The sequence below is a fragment of the Urocampus carinirostris genome, chromosome 1 (assembly GCF_059441175.1).
Source record: "Urocampus carinirostris isolate Australia breed hairy pipefish chromosome 1, RoL_Ucar_1.0, whole genome shotgun sequence".
In the NCBI taxonomy this organism is placed as follows: domain Eukaryota; kingdom Metazoa; phylum Chordata; class Actinopteri; order Syngnathiformes; family Syngnathidae; genus Urocampus; species Urocampus carinirostris.
Genome location: NC_142349.1, coordinates 65,971,811 through 65,984,980, shown reverse-complemented (window position 1 = coordinate 65,984,980; position 13,170 = coordinate 65,971,811). Strand labels below are relative to the sequence as shown.

At 40.9% G+C, this 13,170-nt stretch overlaps 1 protein-coding gene across 1 annotated transcript in view; it reads right to left on the bottom strand.

The window, feature by feature from the left end:
* Nucleotides 1–240: 240 nt before the first annotated feature.
* Nucleotides 241–13,170, bottom strand: part of ocln1 (occludin1) — a 30,121-nt gene continuing 17,191 nt past the window's right edge. The window contains exons 5-9 of the mRNA XM_088348771.1: nt 9,440–9,582; nt 5,982–6,200; nt 2,715–2,886; nt 771–812; nt 241–682 (exon numbers count right to left, since the gene is read on the bottom strand). Coding sequence (XP_088204897.1) covers nt 581–682; nt 771–812; nt 2,715–2,886; nt 5,982–6,200; nt 9,440–9,582 — 678 coding nt within the window. The 3' untranslated portion in view covers nt 241–580. The remainder of the gene's footprint in view (nt 683–770; nt 813–2,714; nt 2,887–5,981; nt 6,201–9,439; nt 9,583–13,170) is intronic.

Sequence of the window (13,170 nt, the reverse complement as noted above, 5' to 3'; positions counted from 1 at the left end):
TTTGCCAGAGATCAAAGAGATCAAAGCCAGGAGAGAAAGCTTACTACGTGTTGTGAGTTATCATTTTATTCATATTTAGTTTCTTTTGTCTTTTATTAGCACATTTGGTATTGGAGTAATCCAAAAGTAAGTGAAAGTAATCAAGTTAAAGTAACCCTACCCAACCCTGCTGGTTAGTCACATTGCAGTGCTATTATTTCAAACAGCACTGTGTGTCCCTAGACTTGCGGTGATGCTAAAAGGAGAAGCAAAAACATGATAACCATGGATACGAAGCTTATGATTTAAAAAAAAAATCGTTATCCTTGCTGAGGAATATGGCTGTCACCAATTGACCGTCGGGACTTTTTTTAAAATAAGGAGGCAATTAAAGCGAGGAAATATCCCTAAGAGCACGACAATACTCACAAGTAGAAGTTTTAAAATCAGTTCGATTTTTCATCTGTGGTTGCCGCTCTCACATAGAAATCAGTTGAATCCGTAATTCAAGTGCAAAGTTCATTCACTGTGCCTTTAACGTCAGTGTAAACAAAGTGACCGGCACATTTTATCGAGTAGGCAGTAAATAGTTGATTGCAGCTCAACAGATCCCCGTGTCGAAGTTTTTTACGAGTTGTTTGATGTGGAAGAGTTTTTGACGAAGTTCTGTGCTCTCCCTTTTCTTTGCTCGGTAATCTGGTGCCTAAAATAGAAACAAACATGATCAACGGGTCTTTCAGTAATTATTGTTCAGGTAAAATGCATGTTGAATTCAAAACGTTTCCACGCACCTTTTTGAGATCTTTTAATCTGTTATATTCATCCGCCACACCCTGAGAATGAAACATAAAGTAAACCTTTCCCTCCGATTAACAACACAGAACAAAAATTAAACAATTATACTCATTGATATACTAGAACTAGGCAAGCTTTTTTCAACCCTGACTCCCACCTGTCCCGTTTTTGCTCCCGTCTGTCTCCGGCTACGACCCGTTTTGATCCTGACCACGTTTGCTCTCCCGTCCCGGCTTACGACCCGTTTCTGACCCCAACCACGTTTTTGCTCAACTGTCCCGGCTATCGACCTGTTTTTCCGTCCTTGACACCGCCATCGCTCGCTATGGAAGATCCAGGTCCGTGTTCGGATCACAAACTGAGTACGAGAGCGACTTGCTTCCCATGCCTAGCGAACGCTGAATCGTGGGCGCAGCCCTTTCTCTTTCTTTTAATAAAACTTGTAAGAAACGTAACGCAATTGGGTCCTGTTTCCGTTCTGGTCCTGACAACTATGGTAATACATTTGGCAGAGCAGCCAGGCCAAGAGAAGAAAATAATGGATTGAATGGATTTTTCTTAATCTGATCCAATACCTCCGCAATGAAGGAGGAGAAAAAAACAAATTTTAAAATGTATTTATGAATAAATATACATGCAGACATTTATGTGTATGTGTTATGTTCAATTAATATTTGTTTTCATCAAATTGCATTAAAACCCCCAATATATGCCCTTTTTGTCATGGTTGCCATGGCGTCCAATTAGCCTCGCCCGTGTGGCGCCAGCTGCGGCTCGTTGACAGATTGGCTTTCTGTCTATTTAAGCTCAGTGCTCTCACTCTTTCTTTGTCAGCCCGTCAACAAACCTCTGCCCCGCAAGACGTGGGTTTTGACCCTGTCCTGTTTCCTGTTGGTATTTCCTGTCCGGTATTGTTCCTGTTTATTTTGTCCTGTTTAATATCGGTTTCGTTCCCGTCTTGTTTTTCCTGTTTAATTTCGATATCCTGTTTTGATATCAACCCTGTCCGTCCCATTGTTAAATATCGGTTTCCAGTTTCGTTCCTGTCTAGTTTGTCCTATTTATTTTCAATATCCTGTTTTGATATCAATCCTGTCTGTCCCGTCCTGTCCAGTATCGACCTCAGCTTTCCAATATCTACTCAGGCAATTGGTATTGATCTCGTTGGCCTAAATAACTACAAGGTAAACAATTACAAAAACCTTCCCCCCCAGACGGTATCAACTTGGGGGGAGTGACTGAACTGCGCTCACCCGCTTTCAAACAGTCACACCTCACAGTAATTAGCAAAGTCGGTTTTATTGACTGTGCCGACAGCAGAAGCTGTCAAATCATTCGCTCGTTTTCCTGGACCTGGCTTCTGCTGTGTTCCCAAGGTATTGTCCCTTCCATTCCTGACTGTATTTTGTTTTTTTCCCTCCGCTTGTAAAGCGCTTTTTGTTGTCCCTGCTTCTCTGCAAGTTGCGTCTGCACTTGGGTCCGCATCCAACAAAACAAAGGACGATGCAGTGCTTTATGAAAAATACATATTTATGGAAAAGAGGCAAACCTCCTGTGTGGAGTTTGCATGTTCTCCACGTGCTTGCGTGGGTTTCCTCCGGGCACTCCGGTTTCCTCCCACATTCCAAAAACATGCATGTCAGGTTAATCGGCCGGTCCAAATTGTCCCTAGGTGTGAATGAGCGAGTGAGTTGTCTGTCCCCGTGTGCCCTGCGATTGGCTGGCAACCAGTTCAGGGTGTCCCCTGCCCACTGCCCGATGATTGCTGGGATGGGCTCCAGCACCCCCGCGACCCTACTGAGGATAAGCGGTGTAGCTAATGAGATGAGCTGAGACTTTCCACCCCCCAAAATATTTTGTTCAGCAGGCAAGGAAAAAGGTTGTAGTTTGCACACAGAGTAAGAATAAATCACAGCTGAAAGCTTCCAGTGGTCTGCTACCTGGTACTTGATGGAATCCTTGTCCAGAGAGTCCAGTTCTCGCCTCAGCTTATGAATTTGGTCACAAATGTCATCCATTTCTTGACACAGATGTTTGTATCGTGCCAGGGAGGAGTCAAAATCACGCCGGTACTTCCGGCGCTGGTGGTCCGAGAGGATTTCGGGGTACTGTCTGCGGAGGAGGGTCAACAAAGTAGACACTTGGATTGTTTTAAATGAATAAATGCATTACATTGGTTATCACCGGACAGTAGACTCCCGGGATACGACTTAATACAAGGTGGCAATTGAGAGGTGACACTGCCCTACTTACGAATGAGATTCCGGACGATAGTTCGTAAATTGAATTTGTTCGTAAGTTGCTTCAGTGCTATATTTTGTATGTTTAACTATGTTTAAGGCTTGTATAAGTAACCTGTATTGTTTTGTACTGAAAAAATAAACATTTCACAAAATAATATGCTCTATAACAGGGGTGTCAAACTCATTTTAGCTGGGGGCCGCAAATGCTATAAAAGAAATCTCAAGGGGGCCGGACTAGTGAGTTTAAGAGAAAGAGAGAGGGAGAAAAAGAGAGATAAAGAAAGGGAGGGAAAGAAAGAGCGATAATGATGGAGTTATATACATATATTTATCCTACAGTTGACATTAATATGTTATAAGTGTTCTCAGCCCTTTTTGTATAGTTTTCAGCCGTAAGCTGTTCTTCAAGGCCATGAGTTGTTTTTTTTGTTTCTGTCTCTTTCACATTCCAGTGGGTGCACCCTGACCTGTGCATGCCATAACTCAAGTTGTTTTTCTCCAAGAACCTTAATATTAGAAGGGAGGGTTCGGGGACTTGTTCAGAGCGAGGAGGAGATTTGTAACAGCCTGGTCTCCGCCGCTCTCATGATAATGATTAATAAAATAACCAATTCTTAATGACCGATTCTCTATGTCTTCTTTTATTTCAGAGCGTTTTATTAAAAATGTTGGGGACTTAAACCTAACAGATAAACAGATAGGGAGAACAAGGGAGACAGAGTAACAGTGAGAGAAAAAGAGAGAGCAGAATAGAGATATGAATGGAGAAGAAGGGGGAAATGAAAAAGAGAGAAAAAGAAAGTGAAAAAAGAGAAAGATAAAAAGAATAAGAGAAGTGAAAACGACAGAAAGAAAGAGTCGGCAGGAGAAAAAGAGAGTGAGGTGAGAGAGAGAGAGAGGTCAAAAAAACGGAAAGAAAGGGTGAGAAAGAAAGAGAAAAATAGAAAGAAAGGGAATTCAAGTGTAAAATTAAGAGAGAAAATAGAATAGAATAGAATAGAATATACCTTTATTGTCATTGTTACAAAATGGGTTAACATATTGTGACAACGAAATTGGGCATGACACTCCAGTTTTACACATTCACAGTGAGGTATGAGCCAAGAAGATAACGGAACAGAGAAGATAAGGTTATAAAACAAGGGGGATAAGGCTATAGTTATAATTTACATGGTATTTACACAAGAAATGTCGGCATGTGGGATGTTACATACAGTTGTATCGTGATACCGTTGGTATCGTAAGATAGAAAATAGAAATAGAAAGAGAGCAAGACAGAGAAAAAGAAAGAGTTAGAGAGTGAGAGAGAAATAGAGAAAAAGAGAGGGAAAGAGAGAGTGAACAGGAGAAAGAAACGGGTCTGAGCGTTCACACAAAGTCGGTGAGCGACGCTTGAAACAACAGTGAGCAACCATAATCCCAAGTGTGGCAAGATAATTCATTATCAAACATGTCCAAAACTTGACATCAAGTTACATTTTGCTGAGTTTCCGGCAATGCAAAAACATTTTTCACTTTTGAATAAATTGGCTCATGTATTATTGCAAAGGTTTTACGGCCTACAAACGTCATTTGTTTTTACAACAATTCTTTCACAAGATTTTCATTTTTTAATCCTGCTATCTTTTGACGCATAATACTAACATTTTGGGGGGCTTATTTCGTCGGTTGCAAGACACATAACGGTATTTAATCACATTTTATTATTGGAAGGACAATGTTCCAACAAGATTGACTTTTTCTTCACGGGGAGAACATGCAAACTCCACACAGGAGGTTTGCCTCGTTTCCATAAATATGTATTTTTCATAAAGCACTGCATCGTTCATTGTTTTGTTGGATGCGGACCCAAGTGCAGACGCAACTTGCAGAGAAGCAGGGACAACAAAAAGCGCTTTACAAGCGGAGGGAAAAAAACAAAATACAGTCAGGAATGGAAGGGACAATACCTTGGGAACACAGCAGAAGCCAGGTCCAGGAAAACTAGCGAATGATTTGACAGCTTCTGCTGTTGGCACAGTCAATAAAAACGACTTTGCTAATGACTGTGAGGTGTGACTGTTTGAAAGCGGGTGAGCGCAGTTCAGTCACTCCCCCCAAGTTGATACCGTCTGGGGGGAAGGTTTTTAATTTTCAATATCGTATTTTTCATGCGCAGTTTTTGTAATTGTTTACCTTGTAGTTATTTTCTTTTTTGTTTTTTTTCAAAACATTTTTTAAATTCCTTTAAAAAAATCTCATTGTGTTTATTTTTTCCTAGCGGTTACTTTTTTCTTTTTGTTCTCTTTTTTTCTTTTGTTTGTTTCTTTTCTTTTTTTCTGGCTTTTTTCTGAAATGTTCCTTCTTTTTTCTCTTCCTTTTGTTTCTTTTTTCTCAGCTTTTCACTACTTTTTCATTTTGGTATTTTTTTCTTTTTTGTTCTATTTCCCTCCCCCCTTCCTTTAAGTCAACTTTGTGCACAATTTTACATAATAAGTGGTCGTGTAGGGATTAAAGAAGCAAAAACAACCCGAAGAGCCGTTTGGGACCCGAAAGAGCCGGTTCTCTTTAGTGAGCCGAGCCAAAGAAGCCGGTTCTCGAAAAACTCTACTGACTTTACTTTTCCACTTCGTTCGACATTGACTTCAAAATACCGCATTTAGGACACAACGTCAGGGGAACCCGTGTATTTTTACCTTCATGCACTGTAACTTTGACTTAATTGGCTTCTTAATTAGCAATTTCGAGCCCTGATTTTTGTGCGCTGGCTAGATTTTCTTGTGCGCTGAGAATGTGCAGGCAGTGCGCGATTGGTAACAACATAGTAGTAGCAGGAAAAATTCTATTGTAGAAATGCATATCAAACTGGGTGCCTTTTGCGCTATTTCGAAATAAAAAGTAGCTCTAAGCTTGAAACCCCTGCTCTAATCGGTAACAAAAACTAGCTTTCAGCTAGTTGACCCCTGGAGGATAAGTTAAAGTCACCTAAAGAGACTTTGCTCCTGGTCCTGGTCCAACTCATTAGCAGTGCCCCCTCTGGTGGTGTAAGCCGGTTCTAATATCTGATCCTTCTGGGGTTTCTGGTCCCTTGAGGCGGGTTTCCTGCCACTGTCTGTGTCACAGAAGGGACTGCTGCACACTGCAGGATTTCTGTTCTGGTAGAGATGATCTGCCTCTTGATACTTGGAACTGTTCTCAAAGAAGCTAGAAAAATACATCATGAGGAACTTTAGTATACACTTAGCAAATATGAGCACCGATACCAGTCATGTATCAGTACCTGCGATGGTGGTTGGTATCGGTATCGGCTGCACTCTGATGTTTATTCTACAGTAGGTTCAGGAACTACAATTGATAGGAATTTTGTTATACAGTGGAACCTCGGTTTTCGAACGCCTCTCAGTTCGAAGAAATCGGTGTCCGACCAAAAATTTCGAGAAATTCTTGCTTCGCTGTTCGGTCAAAAATTCGGAGTTCGAACGCCGGTAATGCGTGAGTGCGTACGCTAGGGTGCCATGCTGAGCGGCGTACGGGTGTAGATCGTGACCGACTGTTATCACGTGCGCACTTGCCTCTTTTTGCTTTCGCTTTTAATATCGGTGAACGGAGTGTTTTAGCCCCTAACCATGCCTCCGAAGAAGGTCGGTGCAAGCAGGACAGGTGAAAAAAGAAAAGTTGTTCGTACAACTATTGCCTTTAAGAAAGACATAATAGCTAAATATGAAAGAGGTGTGCAAGTTTCCGATCTTGCCTGCGCCTTCTGCTGACCACCACAAAGTTAAGAAATCCTATTCATAATTCTTTTCTTTATCTTTTTTTTTTTTTTTACACGTTCGTGTTAGCGTAATCTTTCGTACGGAAGATTACGATAACGCGAACGTACGATTAGCCTGGGTTAGCTCTATGATTATGTTGAACATTCAGGTAAACATTCAGGGTGTTGGAACTGAGCCCAAAATTCAGGGTGTTGGGACGGAGCACCCTTTCCAATGAAGCGCTTTTTTTATTTTTACACGTTCATGTTAGCGTAATCTTTCGTACGGAAGATTACGATAACGCGAACGTACGATTAGCCTGGGTTAGTTTCATGTTTACGTTAAACATTCATGGTTAACATTCAGGGTGTTGGAACGGATTAAAACGATTTACATTATTTTTAATGGGAAAATCGATTTCGGTGATTGAACAAATCGGTTCTCGAACTGGGTTCTGGAACGGATTATGGTCGAGAACCGAGGTTCCGCTGTAACTTCATTCCATTTTGAGAAAAATAATACGTATGGGCGATAAGTTCCAGGCTTGGGTAGGGTTACTTTAACTTGATTACTTTCAATTACTTTTGGATTACTCCAATACCAAATATGCTAATAAAAGACAAAAGAAACTAAATATGAATAAAATTACTTCATTTTGTGCAGGCTTGGGGAGTAACGGAATACATGGAACGGCAAAAATGATGGTGGCAAGCTGTTTGGATTTATTTTCATTTTGTTTCTGTCGCAGTTCCTTGTTTTAGGCATCTTGGAATTATTTTCCTTTTTTTCCTTCTCTAGCCACCCTTGTTAACCACTTGGTTGAAGGCTATTGCTCACCGCTGGCAGCTAGCGTTATTGTTATCAAGGGAACGTCTGTCATGGTTGCCATGGCGCCCAATTGGGCGCGCCCGTGTGGCGCCAGCTGCGGCTTGTTGAGAGATTGGCTTTCTGTCCATATTAAGCTCAGCGCTCTCTTGCTTCCATTGTCAGCCCGTCAAACGAACTTCTGCCCCACAAGACGTGGGTTCTGACTCGGCCATGTTTTCCTGTTGATATTTCCAGTCCGGTATTGTTCACGTTTATTTTTATCCTGTTTAATTTTGGGTTCCAGTTTTGTTTCCGTCTGTTTATGTCCTGTTTGTTATTTTCTCCAGTTTTTGTTCCCGTCTAGTTTCTCCTGTTTATTTTCGATTTCCTGATCCGTTATCTATCTTGTCTGTCCCGTCCTGTCCGGCATCGACCCCATCCGTCCGGTATCAACCCGAGCAATTTGAATTGATCTCGTCGGTTTCTGGCTTCCTGTCATACCACGCCAGACTGCTGCCTAACGTGCATGACTCCCCATTTCCCGTAAAATAAAGGCTGGTGTGAGAACGTCACGCGATTGGGTCCTGATCTTGTTCTGGTTCATGACGTCTTTGAATCCCGTGATTCAGGGTACGGACACTTGATGAATTCTGGTTTGCTTTAGAAGGCTTTAGCTAGTTTTTTGCTAGCCTTTTGAGTAGCTTATGGTAGCCACTTATACAGGCTTTGACCAGCTATATGCTCATTGGGTGTATCTTGCTTGCTCAGGTTTTTTTGCTGCTCCAAGGAATAACACCAGCATCCATGATTTATCGCTGGTTGAAATTAATAATTTCTCACAGAATTTTGCAAAATCGTATCTTTTGTGCTTTCATAGTGTGTCATCTTATGCACAAGCTTCAGCTCAATTCCAAGCTACGTCGACTTCTAGTCGTGTCATGATTACTGATATGCTTCACCCGTCCTGGACCTCTGTCCCTATTTAAACCCACTCCTATCTTTCCCCTGTTGTCTGTCCGTCTGCGAACCTCAGTTTACACTAGGCAAGCCTCTTTTTCGACCCTGACTCCAACCTGTTTTTTGCTTCAGTCTGTCCCCCCGGCTTCGACCCGTTTTTGATCCTGACCACGTCTACTCTCCCATCCCGGCTTGCAACCTATTTTTGTCCCCGACCAGGTCAAATCTCCTTTCCTGGCTTACGACTCGCTTCCGACCCCGTCCCCGTTTTTGCTCTTCTGTCCCGGCTACTGACCCGTTTTCCCGTTCCCGACACCGCCGTCGCTCGTCACGGAAGTCCCATTTCCGCGTTCGGAGCGACCTGCTTCCCGCGCCCAGCAATCACCGGATCGTGGGCACAACCCTTTCTCTTTCTTCCAATAAAACTGAGAGAAACGTAACGCAAGTGGGTCCTCTCTCCGTTCTGGTCCTGACACGTCGTGAATTATTACACACTTTAACTTTTCACATTGTGACTAAATGCTTTTTGCCGAGGGTGAAAAAATGTACCAAAAAGCCCCAAAATGAAATGAAATGATCTGCATTTCTATAGCGCTTTTCAAGTCAATGACTTCCCAAAGCGCTTTACATTGTGCTTCCCAATAGCGGCCGTGATCTGTGCAGCCATGTAAGGCGCTAACCTGCTTATTGGGGGTATTGGGGTTTCAGTGTCTTACCCAAGGACACTTCGGCATGTAACACGGACAAGCCGGGATTCGAACTGGGATCCCTTAATCCTAAAACGATCGCTCTACCTCCTGAGCTACTGCCGCCCCACTACTGCATTTTTCGATGTTTTTTATGCTGTTGGGAGGGATTTACATTCATATTTTTTTAGAAAAATAATGCAGTTATAAAACCTGCCAATGAATGATACATACACACCTGTTGCTGCTCAAATTTCCAAGGCTAATATCAAGGCCTGCATCACAGTCATTGTTTCCACCCTGAAAGTAGGAAGCTGCTTTCTCTGATATCACGATAGTTGGAGCCTGCTGGGTGCTCCGTCCCTCTCCAACATGGTTTACCTGACAAAGAAAAATACACAAAATAAATTAAATGAAATAATCTAAACGAGAATATATAAAAGTATGCATCAGTACCTCACCAGTATATATATATATATATATATATATATATATATATATATATATATATATATACATAAGAACATAGATATATATATGTACATACATATTAAGGTTTGTTACCCCCGCCTCTAAGTCACGGTTGCCATGGTGCCTAATTGGCCCCGCCCGTGTGGCGCCAACTGCGGCTCGTTGACGGATTGGCTTGCCATCTATTTAAGCTCAGTGCTCTCTGGGGCGGCAGTAGCTCAGGAGGTAAAGCGCTCGTCTTGGGATCAAAAGATCCCAGTTCGAATCCCGGCTCGTTTGTGTTACATGTCGAAGTGTCCTTGGGTAAGACACTGAAACCCTCATATCCCCAATAAGCAGGTTAGCGCCTTAAATGACTGCAAGGCCGCTACTGGGAAATGTGGAGCACATTGTAAAGCGCTTTGGGAAGTCATTGACTTGAAAAGCGCTATAGAAATGCAGTTCATTTCATTTCATTCCTCTCTCTTCTTTTGTCACTCCGTCAACAAACCTCTGCAAGACGTGGGTTTTGACTCGGTCCTGTTTCCTATTGTTATTTCCTGTACGGTATGGTTTCCGTTTATTTTGTCCTGTTTAATACCGGTTTCCAGTTTTGTTCCCGTCTAGTTTGACCTGTTTAATTTCGATATCCTGTTTTAATATCAATCCTGTCTGTCCCGTCCTGTCTTATATCGACCCCATCTGTCCGATATCTGCTCGGGCAATTGGTATCGATCTCGTCGGCCTCTGACTTCCTATCATTCCACACCAGACTGCTGCCTAACATGCATGACTCCCCATTTCCCGTAAAATAAAAGGCTTGTGTGAGAAACGTCACGCATTTGGGTCCTGATCCTGGTCCGGTTCTTGACGCTCTATGCATCAGCATTTGTATAAAGTATGTAATTTTATTTATTATAGCTACAAATGTGTGCAGCTAAGATACTGCAATGCCACTTGGTAATGAGTGATATATTTTTTTTTTGCCAAGGCATGTGTGACATTAAGTGTTGGAGCACTTGAATAATATTTAGAAGTCATGTATTTTAGCATAATGAACACACCCACAATCACAGGCAAATACTGCAATGCGATATTTATATGTCAGCGAGCATAACAATATTGTTATTGTAGTAATAACCAACAAATGCAGTATTGGTGAACTTTTTGGAGAGATTGTTACCAAAACCGTATCATGTTATTGTAATTGCAAACAAAAATAAAGAAACACAATAAAATAACTAGATTTTTTTGTGTGCTTTTATTTCTGGTACAGTAATTGTAAGCAAAAAAGAAAGAAACATATACAAATAATTTGAATTTCCGTGTGCTTTTATTTCTGGTACAGTAATTGTAAAAAAAAAAAAAAGAAACATATATAGATAATTTGAATTTGCGTGTGCTTTATTTCTGGTACAGTAATTGTAAACAAAAATAAAGAAACACATATTTAAATAATTGGAATTTCCGTGTGCTCTTATTTCTGGTACGGTAATTGTAAACAAAAATAAAGAAAGATACATAAATCATTTTAATTTGCCTGTGCTTTGATTCCTGGTACGGTAATTGTAAACAAAAATAAAGAAACATATATGAATAATTTGAATTAGCGTGCCCTTTTATTTCTGGTACAGTAATTGTAAACAAAAATAAAGAAACATATAAATAATTTGAATTTGCGTGTGCTTTTATTTCTGGTACAGTAATTGTAAACAAAAATAAAGAAACATAAATAAATAATTTGAATTTGCATGTGCTTTTATTTCTGGTATAAATTAATCATGCATATGAACAAAAACTTATCAAGTCTTCGGAAGCAGGATTTCAGCAGTTATCGGTAGGTCCTGAATAAATGCGGTTGTCTGAAGAATCCTACCTACTCCGTTTCTCAGTTTCTTTGTCCCACTAGAAGCAACCTTTATCACAATAAAAGCAAAAGTATGTGTCATGATTGTTTGATGAAGTACATACATGAAACATGTACTGTAACTGCAGATTTCACTTTAATGAGTCCGCACATAAGACTAACCGTGCAGCAATGATCTGATTATAGAGGCAGATTACGACTAAATAATACATTTGGAGAGGAACTCAATGCAAGTTTCCACAGTCAAATGCGGTCATTTTGTACCCGGAACGGCAAAGTACTGCGTGTGCTACTTGTAATCTGCCGTCATATGGCGTCATGCATCATTCATGACTTGTTTATCTTCATATCTAGAGCAGGACGCGCCGTAAACGGGCAAATAAGCAGATGGTGAAACAGATCTAAAGAACATCCACACAGGATGGAAAGGATCATCTGGCAGCTGGAGATGATCTAATAGACTTTCTTCTCTGCTTTGTCAAGTCACTAATTCAGGATTCAAAATTGTCTTTATTATCCTTATGATAATAAGGAATTACCGTAAATTCCGGACTATAGAGCGCATCCACCACATTTTAGGAGGAAAACCGATTTTGTACTTACACAAGCCGCACCTGTATATAAGCCGCATGCGCCCACATTCAAAAAACACAAACAAACACAAAATTATCCCAAATCCGACTTTGAGTCCCGCGATTGAAACTGAACTCCTTCATTAAAGTACACAGTCCAAAAATCACAGCCGGCAAAATGAACAAAATATGATACCGGTACTTAAGGTTTGATGCAGACCTGCAGAGTCCGGGTCCCGTTAAAGGTAATCCAAGGAAAATAGTGTATATTTCCAAAGGTAAGGGTGGGAAAAATATATATCCACTATTGTCCGCCGCGTCCACAAACAGGTCTGTCTGTTCCTCACCTTTACTGGTCCCCACTTCTCGTCACCCCGCGTTTGTTCCGCCCCTCCTTTTTCATTCGCCCGTGCAAAACATATCAGAATAAGTGTCTAAAATAAATACAAATAAATACATTAAAAAAATATACAGTTGCAAATACATACAGTATTATACATGGGTTACACATATTTACAAAGAAAGACGGTATACCGAGAGAGTTTTCAAAGCTTTAATAATAATAATATAACTTTCATCCCAAACGGTGCCTGTGACAGGGCAATTAATGGTAGCAACACGCTAGCAACACGCTCGCAACACAGTAAACGGGTCTGTTAAAAAACATACTGTACTTGTAAAAATCACGGTAAACCGTCCTCATCTTCCTCCTTAGAACTGAAGCCATCAAAGTCGTCTTCCTCAGTGTCAGAAAGAAATTTTGTCATATAGACCTTTTGTACTCGAGCGCCGCTGGCGGCCGTTAGAAAAATTACATAAATTGGCCGCATCAATGAATAAGCCGCAGGGTTGAGAGTTTGGGAAAAAAGTAGTGGCTTATAGTCCGGAATTTACGGTAGGTATAGTTACTCACTGCTTCTGCCAGAAATCAGTAACTGAGTTATTAACTGGATTACACGTAGTAAAAGTACCAGGGAAAGTAATTATTTCCCTTATTTTAAAAAGAAGTGGTTGTATGTCAAAGAATTTGAAATTTTCTGGGCAGTATTTGAGTTAGTTGAATAGAAAAGAACACAGACA